At 44.6% G+C, this 22476-nt stretch overlaps 1 protein-coding gene across 1 annotated transcript; it reads right to left on the bottom strand.

The window, feature by feature from the left end:
• Nucleotides 1-307: 307 nt before the first annotated feature.
• Nucleotides 308-22223, bottom strand: LOC309393021 (vomeronasal type-2 receptor 26-like; the record flags this gene model as incomplete). The annotated part of the gene is made up of 6 exons (XM_081954735.1): nt 308-1218; nt 2200-2326; nt 2912-3124; nt 6676-7470; nt 21265-21553; nt 21994-22223. 6 exons carry the CDS (start codon nt 22221-22223, stop codon nt 308-310), a joined length of 2565 nt encoding a protein of 854 aa, XP_081810861.1.
• Nucleotides 22224-22476: the final 253 nt, after the last annotated feature.

The following is a 22476-nucleotide window of genomic DNA, read 5'->3' on the forward strand; positions in this document are numbered from 1 at the left end:
CTTGATGCTTGGCAACTGGCATGTACTTATGATGGTTGCAGAGTCCCTGGGTTATGTGATCCCCTTTTCTGACCTTTTGACAAGTGAAGTCAGTGGGGAAGGAAGATGCCTCTGAATGACTTTCAAGATTTATTGAGCTGAAAGGGAAGGGAGTTACAAGAATTACACTCATTCAACCATTTCCCATTTCCAAACATCTTGATATGATTTTCTTTGACTCCTGCATACTATTTAAGTGGAAATAATTAATGTCTTCTTTCAAAGAAAAGGAAATTTTACAATTATTTCAATATTATGGTGTTATGTCTCATGTTTTTACATTTATTCTGGCTGTGAGATGCTCCTTTGTATTCAGGTCTGGCCTCAGAAGGATAATGTAGCACTTGGGGATGAAGATGCAGACCAGCAGACCAGCACTGGAGGCCAGGATGGAGAAGACCTGAACAGCCACCATGTATTTCCCCTTGGTGCTCAGGTAGGTGGGCACAAAAGTCACCCAGACACTGCAGAAGACCAGCATGCTGAAGGTGATCAGCTTGGCTTCGTTGAAGGCCCCAGGCAGATTCCTGGCCAGGAAAGCCACCGTGAAGCAGATGGCAGCCAGGAAGCCCATGTAGCTGAGGGTAACGTAGAACATGACAACAGCCCCTTCGTTGCATTGCAGGATGATCTCTCCAAGCTGGGAGTGGAGGTCAGAGTCAGGGAAGGGGGGAGAAACTCCCAGCCAGATGGAGCAGATGATAATTTGGACAGCAGAAGAAGAAAGGATGATGGAGTTGGCCAAGCTCTTCCCCAACCATCTCTTCACCCGATTTCCTGGTTTTGTGGCCAGGAAAGCCAGCACCACTGTGATGGTTTTGGCCAAGAGAGAAGAAATGGCAACTGAGAAGATGATGCTGAAAACCGTTTGTCGGAGAAGGCAGGTGGCTTTCCTTGGTTGACCAATGAAGAGAGAAGGAGACAAGAAGCAAAGCAGGAGGGAGACCAGGAGGATGTAGGAGAGGTCCTGATTGTTGGCTTTGACAATGGGAGTTTCTCCATATTTAATGAAGATAATTAAAACAAGGACTGTACTTAGGAACAAGAGCAGGGCAAAAGAGACCAGGATGATGCCCAGATGTTCTTCATAAGAGAGGAAGGTTATAACTTTGGGGATACATTGGACTTTGGCCTCATTTGGATATTTGTCATCTGGACACTTGGTGCATTTTTCTGCATCTGAGAAACCAAAAATCAATTTTCTTTAATATTTCATTCTTTTTATTTTTAATTAGAAATAGCATAAGAAGGATCTAATTTTTTTAAAGTAGCTAGGTATATGAAGTTGAGGAAAGTCCTAGGGTGTTAATTATTTCTGGTGTAATTTGTAATGTAATTCATAGGAAGCTACATTATTACAGGTTAATAATGAATCATATAATATTTTTATACAAATATTTAGAGTCCTGCCACAGGGCAATTAATATACTGGACTTAGAGGATACCTACAGTATCTTGTAACATCTGGAAGCTATATGGAATTCAGGAGAAATTTCCTAACAGTGACAACAATTAACCAGTGGAACAGCTGGCCTCCAGAAGTTGTGGGTGCTTCAACATTGGATGTTTTTAAGAAGAGACTGGACAGTCACTTGTCTGAAATGGTATCAGGTCTCCTGCTTGAGCAAGGGGTAGCACTAGAAGACCTCCAAGGTCCTTTCCAGCTCTACTCTGATTGATTGATTGATTGATTGATTGATCTACATGACTGGCAGAATATTTGTGCAATGAGTTGCCCCCATAACTATCCACAGCACCACATTATGGACCAGTGACACCTTTTCAGTGATCCTCAAGGGGAGGATCAAATATACAGTGAATTGCAAGGTCTTTCAGAAGGTGTTCCTAAAACAATTCATCAAGTTTCAAACAACTCAGATCTTCCTAGAAAGGTGAACTTAGCAGCACATATCCAGACTAGAAAGCAGGAGAGATGTTTCCTCTGCTATTAGTAAAGCTTGCCCAGTCTGCCATCCCCTCCTCCCATCTCCTCCCAGCCCCTCCTTCAAAGACTTTTTGATTTACTTCCTTTTAGATAAGAAATTGTGCATGTTAAAAATTAAAAAAGGTGAGCTTGTGTCTTTTAACTTGCACTTTCATGAAAATGTTCTGGATGGATCCACTTCCACAAAGCCTCCCATTTTCCTCAGTGTGACCCACCTTCCTGAGTGGAGAAGGTCCCCTCCGGACAAGGAATGCAGTCATAGCAGCAAACTGGCTCTCCTTCTCGAGCCCTCTTGACAAATCCAGGATGACAATTTTCTGCACATCTGGACTCAGGGAGGGACTGAGCAGAAAAACAAGAAATGCCAAAGAAAATGTGTTAGTAGTCAACATTCATGGAAAATAGAGGTAGACACTGACATTAGCCAAATAGCCTCTGGTCTTCATGTAAGTAAATATGAAATACCTGACTACTACTAAGAAGATGCAGGAGGTATAACTAACTACTGGCAGATTCTTCATTTAGTTCCTCCCTTTTGCTTTTGGCATTTAACATTACAATAAAGTACTTTTCTACTTAATAAAGTCAGCAGACATGGAATTGAAAAAAGATTTACATATGATGATATATTCATATTAAAACTGAGAATAAAATTTATTGTAAAATATTTAGGAAATTTCTATTCCATTAGATTTTTCAATAAAGAATAAAACTGTGATGAAGAAAGAAACCTCTGACCAGTAAGATCTTGACAGATTTCCATAAAACATGGCAAAGCCCCTCCACTTACTGTAGGTCCCGTCTGTTGAAGAACCACAATCAGATGACACCAAGTGGCATGGGATGCCAACCACCCTGGAGACTCTAGGCTTTGCCCACTTGAAATGGGACCTCAGGCTTTGGGAAACAGACCAAAATTTATCTCACCTTATTGAGCAACTTTAGCCCTGAAAGAGCATCTTGTTTGATAGAAAGTCTCTCTTTTTGAAAATAAGCCAGAGTCTTTTCCACAACATCCTTCTTGGGGAGAACCAAGAAGCTCCGAATGCCCAGATCTGCTCTTATCTCTCCATTTTGGTCCAAGTACAGTTTATAGTGAGAAATATTCCAAAATTCATTCTTCTCCAGAAAGGGATGAAACTAGAATGGGAACATCCAGGAATTTGAAAAGCAGAAAACTTTGTTTCTTATCCCACATTGAATCTTTCTTCTACAATTATCTAATCTCCAAATATGGTTAAATAGGATACAAATACTGCCATTATCTTCATAAGTGAATGAAAAGGTTTGAGAAAAATTTGTCATTCATTTAGTGACAAAATATAAAGAAAATATAATCGACACAATTGGTCAATTTTAGGGAACATTCTAGAGCAAATGGCAAATAAAATGAACAGAGAAATAAAAGATGATCCATAAACTCTTTGAAAACAACAGGTTTCCCAGAAAGCATGGGTTGATCAAGAAGAAAGTTGTCAGGCTAATCTTCTCCCTGGTCATCCTGATGGAAAACATCTCTAAATGTGCTAATTCTACTTGATTGTAATACGATATTAATTTTTTTTTTGCAGATCTGAAAGAACAAATCTCCCACCAGCTCTTTTCTCAGTCTGAAAAGTTAGTGAGGATCCTGAGTTTCTTTCTCTCCCATTATGCAGCTGCAGGATTCTCCCCTCTTATCTGATCCTTCCCTAGGAAGCGGTTTCATCCAAAGGAGTTTTTCTTTCAGGTGGATCTCCTAGCTTTGGAAGGAGGAAAGGAAGGGGTAGAAAGAGAGAGATGAAAGAAAAGGAAAAAGAAAGGAAAGGAAAAGAAAGGAAAGGAGAGAGAGAGAAAGAAAGAGGGAGTTATGGAAGGAAGCGAAAGAAAGAGAGGGAGGGAGGAGGAAGTGAATGAGATATAGTTGGATGGATGGGTCAATAGATACATGGAGGGAGGGAGAGAGGGAGGGAGGGAGGAAAAGAGAAAATGAGAGGAAGGAAGGACACAAACCATGGCTTCAGAAGACTCTTTCAAAAAGCACAACAATGTTTGAAAGGGCTGGAAGGGACCTTGGAGGTCATTTTCTAGTCCAACTCCTGCTCTAGTAGGGTCAGAAGGGACCTTGGAAGCCATCTAGTCCAACCCCCTGCTCCAGCAGGAGACATTATATCCCCTGGATTATTTTGGTGCCTCTAACAGAGAGGAAAATTGCCAGAAAAGGGAAGGAATTTACTGGGACAAGGCTGCCATGCAGAGGAAGGAAGAGACATTCCTTGACTTTTGAGCCCAATATTTTGGTTGCTAAGCAATTGAGCCCAACATTTTGGTTGCTAAGCAAGAGCGTTGTTAAGTGAGCTTTGCCACATTTCACTCAATCCGTGACGTCTCCTGGCTCTAACAGTCATGTGCAGGCTAGGGAAGAACATCTGAAGGCCTGTGTAATGTTCTAATGTGCAGAAGTTAAAGTTAAATGTGTGGCAGAAAGTGGACTCTGGGTGTGTTTTTCCAAACGCAATAAGTGAGGTTGAATGTGTATAGTTTTAGAAGAGCTCTGTGTGTGTGTGTGTGTGTGTGTGTGTGTGTGTGTATACATACAGTGTATAAAGTAGATAATGCATCTTTTTGTGTGCCTATACACACACTAAACTATGTAATATGTATGTACACATATGGCGTATGTACATAGGATTAAATTGTGTATTTTGGATGTTCATTAGTAGTAAATAAATAGACAGGGAAATTGTATCTTGTTGACGCAAGGAGAGGCCAGGCAAGGTACCCCTGGACGGGAATGATGTCAAGTTGGCTACACCCACCCAGTCACAAGACCACCAAGCCATGCCCACAGAACCAGTAGTAAAAAGATTTGAATCCCACCACTGGATAGAACCCTCTTCCAATAATTGACTCCTATTACTCACGAGTGTAAGATCCGCTCAGTCTTATTCCAGAGTGTCAGACATGGAAAAAGTGAATTCAGCTACAAGAGAGGAGATTTTAACTGAATGAGAGAAAAAATGTGATAAAAGGATGAGCTGTTTTAGAGCTGAGCCAGTAAAGCAGAGAAGTTCAGTCTCCTCTTCATGGATCGTCTGAGAGCAAAGACTGAGCAGCCATCAATCAGAGAAGCTTGAACTGGGATTCCTGCAGAGAGGAGGGGGTTGGGCTAGATGGTCTCAGGGTCTCCTCCTAATTTATAAAGATTGTCATGCCACAACATATACCGTATTTTTCGGAGTATACGATGCACCGGAGTATAAGACGCACCAAGAATTTGAAGAGGTAATTTTTTAAAAAAAAAGTAGGTAGGTAGATAGAGGGAGAGAAAGAGAGAGAAATACAGTAGGTAGGTAGGGAGAGAGAGAGAGTAATTAGGTAGGGAGGAAGGAAGGTAGATAAAGGGATAGAGATAGAGAGAAATAGAGAGAGATATAGAGATAGAGAAATACAGTAGGGAGGGAGGGAGAGAGAGTAGGTAGATAGGTAGATGTTTCCAGGTGTATTTATCCATGTGCTGGAGAAGGAAATCGCTGACAATCTGCAGCACCTAAGACTTTGTTTCTGCTGGCACAGCACTTGATCAATGTAATTCTCATCAACCAGTTAAAGAGCTTTCCAAGAGGGGGGAAAAGTTTTTACACTCTGCAAAGCTCCCCAAAACAGCCTGTTTTCCTGAAAACGCCCCCCCCTTTTAAAAAAAGTCATGAATACCCTTGGGGGGGGGGCTTGCAGAATGCTCCTGGGGGGGAGCAAATTGATCAAAAAATGCCAGGTTTTTCTCAAAAACAAGCCTGTTTTTTGTCAAAAAAAATTGCATGCATAGCCGTATGGAGACTTATAGAGTGCTGCTGGGGGTTGGGGGGGCACAAATGGTCCATTTCTTGCTCCTTACTGCCCTCCCCAGCCCCCAGGGGCTCTCTGAAAGCCTCCATAAGGGTATGCACGACCATTTTGGTGAAGGCGGGGCTTCGTGAGGCAAAAAAATGCTGTATTCGTTGTATAAGACGCACCCAGATTTTCAGCCTCTTTTTTCAAGGAAAAAGATGCGTCTTATATTCTGAAAAATACGGTAACTGTTGTGCTGTTGTTGCTCTAGCCCCACCTAGTGGCCGGGGGCAGATAAGTCTCACTATAAGGTCTGAATTCTGACTCCGTTTTCTGTCAGCCTTTGGAGAAGACGGAAGCAGCCGTTGTGACCAAGACCCCTGGTCATCCAGAGACGCCTCCATCCCTCACACGGAGCATCGCTGGGGAGGTTCCAGCTGCTTCTTTGCTGGCTGTTAGTTAATGCTGCCTATCTCGTCTTTCTATTTGATTTCCACTCTTTGCATCTCCTCAGTTTCACCTGCCCTCTTCTCCCAATAAAGCATCCAGATCCACGCCAGGCTCCCTTTCATTGGAAGAGAATAGGGGGGCTTAGCTGCCTCTCCAGCTGCACACAGACCCACCTGCAATGGGGACGGAAGAAAGGTGGAATTCCACCAGGCTAATCACAAACCCACAAATACAGGAATTTATTTTAAAAAGAATACAGCATTTTCCAATTAGCAGTGCTAAATATAAAAATGCCATGGTATCTATTCTTTGGAACCATTAATTCCCTGAGTAATTAAATTGGCCAGATCTGTTGAGATGGTTCCCCTCCTTCTCCTCTAGATTCCTCCTCCAAAGGATCTAAGATTAATGGATCCATATCGGGACCCCCATACCTGCCATGGCTGCAGCCTTGGAGACCCCAAGATCTTTTCATCCTCCTTCCTTCTCCTCCTCGATCTCGAGGAATATGCAGCATTCAGGGCCTGAGCCAGAGTCTTCATGAGACTGTAATGGTGGTAGTCATTTTGGATCACTATTCTGTCCCTTTTCCTCTGGTTCTCCAGTGGGGCTTTAAGGGTGCATCTTTTGCGGCCTTTGACAGAAAAGACGTTCTTTGAAAGAGAACAATGAAAATAATGATCCTTAGTCTTTACTTCCACAAAGAAAAAGGGTTCAAAGGCAGAATCTTTTGGCCTTTCTTTTCCCAGATAACCAAAGACCCAAATACTATGGATGTATTTGCGAAGTCTGCGCTTCTTTATTTTATACAGTACAAAATTTGTGAGGATCCAGACTTTCCCCTCAATGGGTCCTGGGAGACGCATAAGTGTTAAATGGAAAGGAAGAATTCTGTCCGTAATGAAATCATATTCCATGAAGTGAACAAAGACGTTGACTTGTCTCCACTTAGAGAGGGCATCCCTGAGGTATGCAGTATATCCAGTCTTTGAGAACAGTTGTGATATACCCACACAAATTCCATTCCTGACAAGCAGTGGAGTAAAAGTCCTCATGAAATCCCCTCCCTTTTCTGTGTCTGAAGCAAAGAGGCCAATTAGGGTCCATCTGAAGTGGAGGAGCAGCTGGACAATTGCTGGGTACTGGATTCCTTCTTTTGGCTCCATCTGGTGGAAAAAGGGGAATCGGCTTTTATCACTCAGAGCCTCTGAAGCGGTTTCATGATTGATCTGAAAAAGGAATTGAAAGGATTAGAGCCGTGATGGGGAACCTGTGGCATGCAGAGCGTCCTCTCCTGGCACACCAGCCACCCCAGCCCAGCTCCACTAGCATCCACATGCAAACGCACCTCCTGCCGGCCAGCTGGTTTTCGGGCCTTTGTGGAGGGCCAGGGCGGAGTATGCAGTGGGTGGGGTGGGGTGGGGTGGGCTCACATTGTGCAGGAAGCTCCGGTAGGGTGGAAGCAGTGGTGGGTTTCTACCGGATCTCACCGGATTGCGCGATCCGGTTGAAGAATGAACCCGGAAGTAATTTCCGGCCCCGCTCCCTTGGCGTTTTTTTGCATCGGGGCTGACTCCCCGCCGCCACTGCTGTTCCTTGTCTTCTGGCCGCGGCCCCACGCCATGGAAAACATAGGCGCAATTACAGCCCGGAGCAGGAGCAAAGCCCCTTTCCCAACTGGCCTTTCCTCGCTTGGAGGCCTTTGGAGGGAAGCTTCTGCAGAAGCCTGGCCGAGTGACAACAAGTTCCCGCCGTTACGAAGTCTCGGAGGCTGTAATTTTCTGAGCTGTGCGCGCGCGCCTGTTTTCCACGGCGTGGAGCAGCGGCGAGGCTCTGCGAGGCCGGCAATGACTCAGGATGCCATCCGGGAAGACGAGGAACGCGAGGGGGGACCGTTGACGGCCTCCGCAATCATCGCTCGCCTCGCAGAGCCTCGCTGCTGCTCCACGCCGTGGAAAACAGGCGCGCGCGCACAGCTCAGAAAATTACAGCTTCCGAGGCTCAGAACGCTTTGGAGGGAAGCTTCTGCATAAGCCCGGCCGAGTGACAACAAGTTCCCGCCGTTATGAAGTCTCGGAGGCTGTAATTTTCTGAGCTGTGCGCGCGCGCCTGTTTTCCACGGCGTGGAGCAACAGCGAGGCTCTGCGAGGCCGGTAATGACTCAGGATGCCATCCGGGAAGACGAGGAACGCGAGGGGGGACCGTTGACGGCCTCCGCAATCATCCCTCACCTCGCAGAGCCTCGCTGCTGCTCCACGCCGTGGAAAACAGGCGCGCGCGCACAGCTCAGAAAATTACAGCCTCCGAGGCTCAGAACGCTTCGGAGGGAAGCTTCTGCATAAGCCCGGCCGAGTGACAACAAGTTCCCGCCGTTACGAAGTCTCGGAGGCTGTAATTTTCTGAGCTGTGCGCCCGCGCCTGTTTTCCACGGCGTGGAGCAGCGGCGAGATTCTGTGTGGCCGGCAATGACTCAGGATGCCATCCGGGAAGATGAGGAACGCGAGGGGGGACCGTTGACGGCCTCCGCAATCATCACTCGCCTCGCAGAGCCTCGCTGCTGCTCCACGCCGTGGAAAACAGGCGCGCGCGCACAGCTCAGAAAATTACAGCCTCCGAGGCTCAGAACGCTTTGGAGGGAAGCTTCTGCATAAGCCCGGCCGAGTGACAACAAGTTCCCGCCGTTACGAAGTCTCGGAGGCTGTAATTTTCTGAGCTGTGCGTGCGCGCCTGTTTTCCACGGCGTGGAGCAACAGCGAGGCTCTGCGAGGCCGGTAATGACTCAGGATGCCATCCGGGAAGACGAGGAACGCGAGGGGGGACCGTTGACGGCCTCCGCAATCATCGCTCGCCTCGCAGAGCCTCGCTGCTGCTCCACGCCGTGGAAAACAGGCGCGCGCGCACAGCTCAGAAAATTACAGCCTCCGAGGCTCAGAATGCTTTGGAGGGAAGCTTCTGCATAAGCCCGGCCGAGTGACAACAAGTTCCCGCCGTTACGAAGTCTCGGAGGCTGTAATTTTCTGAGCTGTGTGCGCGCGCCTGTTTTCCACGGCGTGGAGCAGCAGCGAGGCTCTGCGAGGCGAGCGATGATTGCGGAGGCCGTCAACGGTCCCCCCTCACATTCCTCGTCTTCCCGGATGGCATTTGGAGTGATTGCCGGCCACACAAACCTCGCTGCTGCTCCATGCCGTGGAAAACAGGCGGGCGTGCACAGCTCAGAAAATTACAGCCTCCGAGGCTTCGTAACGGTGGGAACTTGTTGTCACTCGGCCGGGCTTATGCAGAAGCTTCCCTCCGAAGCGTTCTGAGCCTCGGAGGCTGTAATTTTCTGAGCTGTGCGCGCGCGCCTGTTTTCCACGGCGTGGAGCAGCAGCGAGGCTCTGCGAGGCGAGCGATGATTGCGGAGGCCCTCAACGGTCCCCCCTCGCGTTCCTCGTCTTCCCGGATGGCATCCTGAGTCATTGCCGGCCACGCAGAATCTCGCCGCTACTCCACGCCGTGGAAAACAGGCGCGCGTGCACAGCTCAGAAAATTACAGCCTCCGAGACTTTGTAACGGCGGGAACTTGTTGTCACTCGGCCGGGCTTATGCAGAAGCTTTCCTCCAAAGCCCTCCAAGCGAGGAAAGGCCAGTTGGAAAAGGGGCTTTGCTCCTGCTCCGGGCTGGAGGCTTCCCTCTGAAGTCTTGGGATGTTCTGAGGAGCCCCCCAAGGAAAAACGCCGCTGCCAGGTAGTTAAAAGTACCTCTCTGATTCTGTCAGACTCTGTCAGTCTCTCTCTGATTCCCTCTCTCACTCCCTCTCCGTTCCTCTCTCTCTCTCTCTGTCTGTCTCACTCACACACACACACACACTGTGGTCACCTTGTTGAGTGTTCCAATCACATTTGAAACACTCAACAACTGGCCTGCATTTATGGTATTTTGCAGCATTCTGCAGTCATAGGACCAAAATATATGGTTAAAAGCATATATTTTGGTCCTATGACTGCAGAATGCTGCAAAATACCATAAATGCAAGCCAGTTGTTGAGTGTTTCAAATGTGATTGGAACACTCAACAAGGTGACCACAGTGTGTGTGTGTGAGTGAGACAGACAGACAGACAGAGAGAGGGAGTGAAGGAGGGAATCAGAGAGACTGACAGACACACACACACACACACACACACACACACACAGACAGAGAGGGGGAGGGAGGGAGAGAAAGATAGAGAGACACACACAGAGTGAGTGATTAAGTGAATGAGTGAGAGACAGACACACCCACATACACAGAGTGACAGAGAGAGAGGAAGGGAGGGGAGAGAGACAGAGGGAGAGACAGAGACAGACACACACACACACACAGAGTGAGTGAGAGACAGACAGACACACACACACAGAGTGACAGAGATGGGGGAAGGAGGAGAGAGAGACAGAGATACAGAGAGAGAGACAGACAGATAGACACCCAGAGAAAATGACAGAGGGAGACAGAGAGGGAGAGAGGGAGAGAGAGACAAAGAGCCAGAGAGAGAGAGAAAAAGAAAAAGAAAAAAAGAAAGTGGGAGAGAGAGATGAAAGAAAGAAAGAAAAAGAACTTATGACCACAATTGAGCCCAAAATTTTGGTTGCTAAGCAAGAGCATCGTTAAGTGAGTTTCACCACATTTTCCAAGTTAGCCATGCCCACCTGGTCACATGACTGCCAAGCCACTCCCACCAGGTCACATGGCCGGCAAGCCACTCCCACAAAGGAGGCCACACCCACAGAGTAGGTTCCAAAAAAATTTGAAACCCACCACTGGGTGGAAGTGAGTGTGAATGCCCCCCCCCCAGTGCTTCCTGGGTCAGTTGGAGGCTTCCTTCAGCCTTCAAACAGTTGCAGGGTTTTTTTTTTGGGGGGGGGGGGTTTGCTTCCAGGTTGGTGCAGGAGGCTTTCCAGGGCCAAAATGGGGCGTGGAAAGCGCAAGGTTCCCCCCCCCCCCGTTATTCCCGAATTGTGAGCTCTTAGAAAAGTATCCCCTCCTTGTGGGTTGCTAACAGTGGTGGGTTTTACAATTGCCAAGGGTCAGGGCGAGGGATGCATGAGTATGCAGTGTTTGTGTGTGTGTGTTTGTGTGTGTGTGTGTGTGTGTGTGTGTGTGCTCACATTGTGCAGGAAACTCGGCTGGGCTGGAAGTGAATGGTCTGGGCCTCCAGTGCTTTCTCGCTCAGTTGGAGGCTTCCTTCAGCCTTCAAACAGTTGCAGGGGTTTTATTTTTTATTTTTTGCTTCCAGGTTGGTGCAGGAGGCTTTCCAGGGCCAAAATGGGGTGCAGAAAGCACAGGGTTTTTGTTTTTCTTCCATCTTGGCCCTGGAAAGCCTCCTGCACCAACCTGGAAGCAAAAAACCCCAAACAAGCCCTGCAACTGTCTGAAGGCTGAAGGAAGCCTCCAACTGACCCAGGAAGCCCTGGAGAGCCAGGCCATTTACTCACTTCCAGCCCACCAGAGGTTTCTGCCCCAGGGCAGAAATGGAAACCTGTCCTGTGGAGCCCACTGCCACTTGGGCGGAGGAGGACGACCACACGAAGAAGAAGAGGAGGAGGAGAATGGCGAGGCTTTGCAGGAGCTGGCAGGGAGCAGGTCAGGTGGGGCTGGCTGGCTGGCTGGGGAGGGGGCAATCCTGGTGCTTAGGTGGCAACAGCCTGCATGCCCCAACTGTGCTGGGGAGGAAATAAGAGGCCCTGCTTGAATGGGGATGAAAGTACACACACACACTGCCTCCCTGCTCAGGTGTCGGCCACACAAGTTTGGGTGCCCTGGCTAAAGCACGCTTTCCCTGACACACACACACAGACAGACAGACAGACACACACACACACTTAGATTGCTCTCTTACCCTTCCTGTCTCTGTCTGGCCCTATTTGCATGCTCAGCTGTCACCCACACCATTGGTAGCAGTTTGGGTGCCTTGGCTGAAGTATGCTTTCTCTGCCAAACACACTTGGATTGCCTGTCTCTGTCTGGCCCCATTTGCTGCTCCTTGAGACAAAGAAGCCTCATTAAGTAGCTAAGTGGAAAGTAGTTGGGGGGAGGGGAGGAGCAGGAGACCTGCAGGTAACCACTTTCCCCACCCACCCATCCACCCACCCCCAAGAATGAAAGTTTCTGGATCCCTGACTCTGCAAAAGAGACACCCCTGGACTAACAGATGACCTGAGTGCTGCATGTGTTGCTCTCAAACTTACAATGTATGAGTCAAGGTTAGAAAAATTATCAGCTTGCATTCAACAGCAAAGGTCACATTAATCAAAAGCATTCCAAATGCAAATGTTTACCTTTCAATAAAAAGATGTTTGTATCATTGAAAGTGCTGTTATTGGGGGGGGGGGGGTGGTTCAGAGAAAAGACGTTAATCATGTATGAGTTGTTTTTCTAAACTAAATCCTCATTATTCAGGTTAAATTGCGGTGTTGGCACTCCGAGATAAATAAGTGGTTTTGGGTTGCGGTTTGGGCATTCGGTCTCTAAAAGGTTTGCCATCACTGCAGTAGAGCATACACAGAGTGTAACCTAATTCAGCTTTTGTTAAATTGCTGTTGAGAGAAGCTCCATTGTAACCTAAGGTGCCAACTACATAGATAAAACTTCTAGGCAAATTGCCAAGCTTAGCCTAGCAAAGTAACGTCTTGTGAAAAGTAGAATGTGGAATCTGCCAAGTAGCCTTCCTTGTACCTTAAAATGTGTGTTCAGCATTCCCTAACAAAGCTATGAGTTATACTCCCAACAATGGATTTCTTTTCCCTTCTACAGTCTATGGTTTTCAGAGTGCTGACAAAAATCATGAAATTTGTGTGATATCAAATTATGTTTCTATAGCAATGACATTATGTGCAAGCTGTGTGAGCTGTAAGATGTTTGGAAAAGTTTTTGGCACATGCCTGTTTTTCTCTCTCTCTGCCTGCTCTGTTAACGTGGGAGACAAAAAGGTCATCCATAGCTTCGTCTTCAGAGTTTCACTGGATTTATCAGATACTGAGCTGCATTCAAAAACCTTACACAATGAAGATTGCTGTGTTATATTTGGGGTCAGATCAAGTCCACAATATTATATTTTAATAAATCCAATTTTGTTCTCATGAAAGCATTAGAATAATTTGTTAATTAGACATTGTTTAAAATATTAAAGACAGAATATTAGCAAGATTGTATTATAAAAGTGGAAAATAATAAATAAATTTAAAAACTATAAACAATATAAATCATATTACTATATCTCACCCCTACAATTTATTGCAATTAGATTAACATGTGCAAATGCCAACTGAAGTATTCTATTCCAATAAATGGCCTACTATAATTTTTGAGGATTGCTGCATATTTTAATGCTTCTAAGACCCAGATTCTTTGTGGAGAAATCTTTTTAGCTTCTCCAGTTGTACAAGAAACAGGGAGACCTCAGTTCCTCATACAATTTGTCTGTAGTAGAATCCAAGATTGGTCTTTAATTGAAGTTTTGTCTGTTGTAACAGCCACAATTTTCAGAGTCTGTTAGTTTCCATAGATTAAATTTTATGCCAATACCCATATTTTCTCATTTTAGACAAAGTAGAAATTGTGTAAATTCCCAAATCAGCTCTGAGGGGCAGCAGCTGGAGTCCTTTTGTCCACCCCAAGATCCTCCTCGGAGGCTGTGATTGGGTTGGTTCTGCTGGTGGTTTCTCTCTGAAGCCCCAAACATCAGATTGATGTAAGAACATGGGGGAAACCTTGGCCTCATATACTTCAATAATTGGGGCTGAGGAAGCTGGAGAGCTATGAGGTTTTCATTTAAGCACCACTTTCACTCATGTCTTTGATCTAACTGAGCTCCTTTGATGATGAGGGAGCCAAGATTCAGTCTCAGAGAAAACAACCCCAGGGAAGGAAAAGTGTCACTTGCTCTATTGGCTGACCATCTATGGCTAGGATGTCATTTCCCAAAGACCATAACTTTTGAACATGATTTACCGGCATGAATTATCAGATAATTATTATGACAAAAGAACCCAAGTCTTCCTCACAGGGTATATAATCCAATGTGTAAGTATGATAATATCGCAGTGTAAATCAGCATGTTCTAATAGGTATTTAGCATGCTAAACATATGTACGCATAACAGAACTTATCACAAAATAAAAGGGTTGGAAAGGATCTTTGAGGTCTTCTAGTCCAACCCCCTGCTCAAGAAGGAGACCCTATACCAGGGGTCCTCAAACTATGTCCCATGGGCTGGATACAGGCCACTGAAGCCATTAATCCAGCCCACGTGGGACCATGAGGCTGCCCTGCCCAAATCACCCTGCCCACTTGCCAGTCCCCACCCACCGGCTGAGTGCACGCCTTACCTTTGCAAGCCCCACGGACTGAAACTGCAAAGTAAGACCAAAGCTTTTGGCCGGCAGAGTGTTTCTATGGGCTGCGGAGGCCAAAAATGGGATGCACGGAGGCCCCAGGAGGGGAAATGGTGCCCTCTGGTTCAGATTCTTAGCTTGGGCTAAGTGGAACGCAAAGCCATGTCAACTGGCACGCGTGGCCTTGCCCGTTGCTCTTCCGAGTTTCTTGTGTGCATGTGAGCACGACGATCAGCTGGCCTTTACATGCACGGCAGTGCCAGGAAGTGGAAGAGGAGCTGCCTGATGCGCATGTATGGACCAACATGCACACTGGTCAATTCCTCTTCCAGATTGCACCCCTGACAAGAGCACTTGGTGCCAAAAGGGTTCGCCATCAATGCCCTATTCCAAGGGTGGTTTTATCAAGGCATTATAAAAGGGTACTAATACTTCTCGTGATTTGGATTCTATCCTTCTGTTGATGCAGCCTAGGATTGCAGTGGCTTTTTTTGGCTGCTGCCACACATTGTTGGCTCACATTTGAGAGATTGTCCACTAAGATTCCAAGATCCCTTTCACAGTTCCTGCTATTGAGCCAGGTTTCACCTAATCTGTACCTGTACATTTGGTTTTTCTAGCCTCAGTGTAAGACTCAGGGGTTGCCACAAAGAAGAGGGAGTCAAACTATTTTCCAATGCCAAGAACAAGAAGAAATGGGTGGAAACTAATCAAGGAGAGAAGCAACTTAGAACTGAGGAGAAATTTCCTGACAGTTAGAACAATTAATCAGTGGAACACCTTGCCTCCAGAAGTTGTGGAAATCTTTAAGAAGATCTTGGATAGCCATTTGTCTGAAACGGTATAGGGTTTCCTGCCTAGACAGGGGGTTGGATTAGATGACCTCCGAGGTCCCTTCCAACTCTGTTATTGTATTGTATCTCAGGGTGGGGAAGGCCATGGGGGTATCTAACAATCCCTCTCACAGTTACTGCTATTGAGCCAGGTTTCACCTCATCTGTACCTGTACATTTGGTTTTTCTAGCCTAAGTGTAAGACTTTACTTTTCTCTACACTGAATTTCCTTTTGTTAGATAGGCCCAGGGTTCAAGTCCATCTAGATCCATCTGGATCTTGAGCCTATCTTCTGGGGTGTTGGCTATTCCGGTCAGTTTAGTGTCATCTGTAAATTTGATGAGTTCCCCATCTATCCCTCATCCAAACCCTTGATGAAGATGTTGAAGAGGACTGGGCCTAAAATAGAACCTTGGGGTCTCCCACTGCTTGTTTCCCTCATGTAGATGTAGTTCCATTGGGGACCACAGGCTGAGTCCATCTGGGGGTGATGCTGTCTATCCCACATATTTTTAGCTTTCGAAGAAGTAGATGGTGGTTTACTTTGTCAAAGCCTTTCTAAAATCCAAGTACTGGAAACTATGTACACTGCATTTCACTGGTCCACTAATTTAGTAATTTTTGGCAAAGAAAGAAATAACATTTCTTTATTATGTGTTTTTGGAGCCTTCATTAGTTGAAGTTATTATGTGTTTTTGGAGCCTTCATTAGTTGAAGGTTCATTTGAACCTTCCTGAAGCAGGGATTGGAGCTTGCTAGATAGAAGGGGGTGAGTCACAGAGACAAAGAGAGACTGAGGTGGCGGCCCGCGCGCCGTTAGGCGCGCGAATCATATATCTATAAACCAAAATAGCAATAACACATTCTGGATTAGTGTGCTTGAGATTGTGATTTTATTTTATTTCAAAATGACCGGCTTAGTTCAATGTAATAGCTGTCTTGCACCTGTCTTTCGCAGTACTCTTTTCAAATTTGGATACTGTCCCCTTTGTAAACAAATTACTAGTCTACCTAGACAGATTACCTATCTAGAATCTGTAATCTGTGCTCTCCAAGCAGAAACTAGATGTCTACTTCAGCCATTCCACTCTATGGAAATGCCATGCTATCAGCCCCCTCTGCCACAAAGATCTTGCAGGAGAAGAGCAGTCTGGACAACCGTGGGATCTGGCAGGTTGAGAGCTGTGAACCATAAACCCCAAGCTTTTGCTGTGACCCAGCAAAACAGATATAGTGCCCTTGCTGACCTTAATGGGGACACTAAAGAGATAGGTCAAGGCAGTTGTGATAATGATGACTCAAATAAGCAGGGGATCATGGTCCAAAACGAAGTACCTTCTTCGGAAATGCGAAATGGGGAACCAGGTATCACACATCAGTCACAGAAGAAGAGCAAAGTAAGCAAAAAGAGAAGCCACCTTCTGGTTGGTGATTCAATTGTAAGGGATGTAAATTTAGGAGAGGATATGGAGGTTTTAAAAGAGGTCAGGTGTCTGCCAGGTGCTACTGCCAGCAGAGACAAGAGGCGTATTCTTAAGATAGTCAAGAATGCAAGTAAGGACTGTGACGTTGATGCTATTATACATCTTGGCACAAATGATCTGTCCCAAAAAGATGTACTTTCTGTGCAGAATGATTTCCAGAACTTGGGATATGAACTTAATAGTATAGGTTGTAGGCTTATCTTTTCAGAGGTTTTACCTGTATATAAGGAACAAAAAGGGAAGGGCCAACGTGTAGCAGAGTTTAATGTTTGGCTAAAGGAGTGGTGTAAAAGGGAAGGCTTTGGTTTTATTAGTCATGATGCCTGTAGCTGGTCCAATGAAAAACTGTACAAAAGAGATGGGTTGCACCCATCCAAGAAAGGGACTGAGTTACTTGGCATTAAATTCACAGATTTTCTTGATAAACATTTAAACTGAAGAGCGGGGACAGAGAATTAATAGATACAGAACATTTCTGTCCCCAGGAAACTAAAATTCATAGGGTTATAAGTGCATGTAACATAGATGTGTGTTTGGGTAAGATTATCACTCCTGCTGTCAAGCAAAACCAAGCATTTAATAGTGATTGCCATACCATGTGCATGAATCACACAAGTGGCAAGAAAATAGGGGCAGTCAGTCATAACACAGGTTATGTAGACAGTAAGCACAGGGTCAATCAAAATGGACTCAAATGTCTATACACCAATGAACAGAGTATGAGGAATAAACAGGGCGAATTAGAAATTCAAGTAAAAGAGGGCAGATACGATATTATTGCCATTACAGAAACTTGGTGGGATGAAACCGACAAATGGAACATACAGCTAGAAGGATTTAAATTATTTAAAAGAAATAGACCAAATAAAAGAGGAGGTGGAGTTGCACTATATATAAGAAATAACTACATCTCTACAGAAATAGAACACAACAATGATGAGAACTATCTTGAATGCATTTGGGTCAATATTAAAGGTTGTGGGGGAAATGACACTACCATAGGTCTATACTACAGGTCACCCAACCAAGCAGAGGAAGTAGATGAACTTTTTGCTAGTCAGATAACTAAGGTATGTTGGAAGCACACCACAATAGTAATGGGAGATTTTAACTACCCTGACATCAACTGGGAAACAAACTCTGCACCAAGTGGAAGATCCAACAGGTTCTTAAGAAACCTAGCAGACAACTTTGTTTTCCAAAAAGTAGAGAAGGGAACTAGGGGATCAGCGATATTGGACTTAATCCTCACTAACAGAGAGGAAATGATAGAAGGTGTTGAAGCCATAGGAACCCTGGGGGCAAGTGACCATGCAATATTGGAATTCAACATTATCCAAACACAAGTAGTAGAACAAAGTCAAACTAGAGTCTTGGACTTTAAGAAAGCTAATTTCAATAAACTTAGAGAGACCTTGGGAAAAATTCCATGGATGAGAATCCTCAAGGGGAAAACAACTCAAGAAGCTTGGGAAATTTTGAAAAATGAGATTACAAAAGCCCAGTCTAGCACAATACCAATGAAGAAGAAAAATATCAGCTCCCAAAAGAAACCAGCATGGCTGCATAAAGAACTATCTGACAAACTGAAAGACAAAAAAGGTAAGTATAAAAAGTGGAAGGAGGGGGACATAACTAAGGCAGAATATCAGCAAACAGCCCGAGCATGTAAAGATGAAGTGAGGAAAGCTAAGGCTCACAATGAAGAAAGGCTTGCCACAAAAGTAAAAATTAACAAAAAAAGCTTCTTCCAACATGTTAAAAACAAGAAAAAAGTTAAGGAAACAATTGGTCCATTGCTAGGAGAAAGTGGCAAGAAGGTGACAAGCAACAGGGAGAAAGCAGAACTATTTAACTCATGTTTTGCATCTGTCTTTACACAAAGGGATAAAACAGTCCAACCTGTCAAAAGCAGCACCACAAAAATCAGATTAGGAACACAAATTGAAATAGGGAAGAAAATGGTAAGTGAGCACCTGTCTACCCTAGATGAGTTCAAATCACCAGGACCGGATGGATTACACCCCAGGGTTCTGAAGGAACTAGCAGACGAGATCTCAGAACCCTGAATTATATCTTTCAGAGATCCTGGAACACCGGGGAACTACCAGAGGACTGGAAAAGAGCTCATGTGGTTCCCATCTTCAAAAAGGGGAAAAAAATAGATCCAGGAAACTACCGACCTATCAGCCTGACCTCAATACCAGGAAAGATTCTGGAAAAAATAATCAAGCAACAAATTTGCGAACACCTAGAAGCAAACAAAGTAATAGCCAAAAGTCAACATGGATTTGTCAAAAACAGATCATGCCAGACTAATCTTATTGCATTCTTTGATAATGTGACAAAATTAGTGGACCAGAAGAATGCCGTTGATATAGTTTACTTGGACTTCAGTAAGGCTTTTGATAAGGTAGACCATAACCTACTACTAGATAAAGTAGAAGAATGTGGGTTAGACAGCATCACCACCAGATGGATTCGTAACTGGCTGACCAACCGCACTCAACGTGTATTCCTCAATGGAACTGCATCTACATGGAGGGAAGTATGCAGTGGAGTACCCTAAGGCTCTGTTTTAGGCCCAGTACTCTTCAACATCTTCATCAATGATTTGGATGAGGGAATAAATGGGGAACTCATCAAATTTGCAGATGACACCAAGCTGGCAGGAATAGCCAACACTCCAGAAGATAGGCTTAAGATACAGAAGGATCTTGACAAACTTGAACATTGGGCACTATCTAATAAAATGAAATTCAATGGTGAAAAGAGTAAGGTTCTACATTTAGGCAACAAAAACGGAATGCACAGGTACAGTATAGGTGGTACCTTGCTCAACAGTAGTAACTGCGAAAGGGATCTTGGAGTTCTAGTGGACAACCATTTAAATATGAGCCAGCAGTGTGCAGCAGCTGCCAAAAAAGCCAACACAGTTCTAGGCTGCATCAACAGAGGGATAGAATCAAGATCACGTGAAGTGTTAATACCACTTTATAATGCCTTGGTAAGGCCACACTTGGAATACTGCATTTAGTTCTGGTCGCCACGATGTAAAAAAGATGTGGAGACTCTAGAAAGAGTGCAGAGAAGAGCAACAAAGATGATTAGGGGACTGGAGACTAAAACATATGAAGAACGGTTGCAGGAACTAGGTATGTCTCGCTTAAGAGAAAGAAGGACTAGGGGAGACATGATAGCAGTGTTCCAATATCTCAGGGGTTGCCACAAAGAAGAGGGAGTCAAGCTATTCTCCATGGCACCTGAGGACAGAACAAGAAGCAATGGGTGGAAACTAATCAAGGAGAGAAGCAACTTAGAACTGAGGAGAAACTTCCTGACAGTTAGAACAATTAATCAGTGGAACAGCTTGCCTCCAGAAGTTGTGAATGCCCCAACACTGGAAGTCTTTAAGAAGATGTTGGATAGCCATTTGTCTGGAACGGTATAGGGTTTCCTGCCTAGGCAGGGGGTTGGACTAGAAGACCTCCAAGGTCCCTTCCAACTCTACTATTGTATTGTATTGTAAGTAAATTGTCAATATGAAGAGAGAATAACAAGGGTTCAAATATGCATCCTTCTCTTCCTCCTTGGTAAGTATCAGTCCTTCTTCTCATTGCTCCATTGAGCCCCAACCTCCCTCTCAAACAAGGACCTGGAGAAAGAGCCTGGATCAGGACTAACAGGTGGAGCTTCATTTTGAGGGCAATCAATTTCCGATATAATATTTCTCTGTTAATTATGACAAATGCACTAACATCTAGAAAGCCAGCAAAACCGTGTTTTACTTTGCTGATATAGATTAGATATTTCAAGACAAATTTGTTACCAATATTAGATTACTGACATGCAATATTTCTTATAAAATCTATATAGTTATTCACTACCTAAAACCTTCTGTTTCTTCTGCAAGGAATGCATTTTTTCAGGTTTAACTAAGAGGATCCAGGCATACATTTCAGCCACCATATCTGCTAGTCTGTTTGGCCTATAATTGGTAGAGTCCTTTTTATTCCACTTTTTAGATAGATAAAATGCTACTATTGCCATCTTCAATCCGACTGGATATTATTTATATGTGGAAATGAAGATGCCAATAGAAGCCCCAACAACCAGGGATATTTTTTGATAAGTTAAATAGTTGGTAGAATGTCTTCTCCGGGGAATGTATTGCTTGCATTTCAGGATTTTTATAGTTAATCTCAACATGAACATAATGGGGTAAAATATTGTCATTTTTGCTAATATGGAGAAAAGCAGCTCTTGAATTCCATGGAAAAGACATGATTGCATCTATTGCTCACCCACCACCACCCACCCCTCACTTTACCAGAGAGAGAAAAACACACACAAACCTGTGGGACTTTGTAGGTGCCTCCTAATGTTGACATCTGGACAGAGATGTCTCTTCTAGCTCCATCAAGAAGAGCCAGAAGGTTCTCCTTCCTTCCACAGCCGTAGTTGGGGACATTGGCTTCTCCAGTGGAGAGAATATCCAGCAAGGCATCTGAAGTGCAGAAAGTGCTCCAATAGGTGTTATGGATGTTGTAGCCCAGTGTGAGATTGTGCAGGAGCTGGGAATTCTTGTTGACCATTTGAATGTTGAAAATTAATGTTACGGCATCTGGAAAACCATGAGCATCCCTATTGTAAAAAAAATGTTATTATAATGGGCAGCAACAAATACTTTTAAAAAAATATATAAGCCTCCAAAAGCCTACTGAACCTTTAGCCAACATTGATCCAAAAGCAATGATCAGTTATACAAATATGGAAATGGGCTGAGGTACAGCAACTACAACTGGTTCCACCACTACTTTAAATAAAATTCATTATTCATGTGATAAATTAAGGATTGAACTGAGAGAGGAAAATAATCTGCAGCCCTTTCAGCTTTTTTTTCAGGCCCATTTTTCGATTTGTTTCTTTCACAAAATCAGACAAAAGAGAGAAGCCATGGAAATCTAAATAATTGAGGAAATTAGACATAATCCCCAATATAGGAATAAATGAAAAATAAAAACAAAAAAGAAGGAGAGTGTTAGAATGGAGGGAGTGCAACTCTATCACCCCGAATGACTTACTGATCATGGAAAACAAGCTGAACAGAAGGAGCCACGTTGAAAAGCAACTTTGATTGTGATGTTTCATGTTTATTGGAGATAATTATACCAATGAGATGGTCTCCTGGGCTGAAAAAGCTCTGTGGTTGTTTTCCATCCTGGTGCTCCAAACTCTGCGGGCATTTCATTCTCAGCTTCCCAGAGACTGGATGAGACAAAAGCAGCATCAGAAGCAGAAGCAGGAGGTCCATCATTCATGGGGTGAATCAATGAATCCCTTTTCTGTTTCTAAAGAAGAATTAGAAGAATTCAAAGGAGTCTCACAAGGTGGAATATGATCCAGTGTCTTTCCTGATTGAAACACAGAGAAACACTCAACTTCATCTGGAAAGGAGAGAGACGGACATTCAAGAGCACAGACCCTGCCTCTCCCAAAACTCCATATTTCTCTGCCCAAAGTCTCCCCTGGAGGATTCGGCCAAAGAGCAGAGCTGAAACTTTTAT

The sequence above is a fragment of the Natrix helvetica genome, assembly GCF_964273705.1.
Source record: "Natrix helvetica genome assembly, chromosome: 5".
NCBI classification, from domain to species: Eukaryota; Metazoa; Chordata; class Lepidosauria; order Squamata; family Natricidae; genus Natrix; species Natrix helvetica.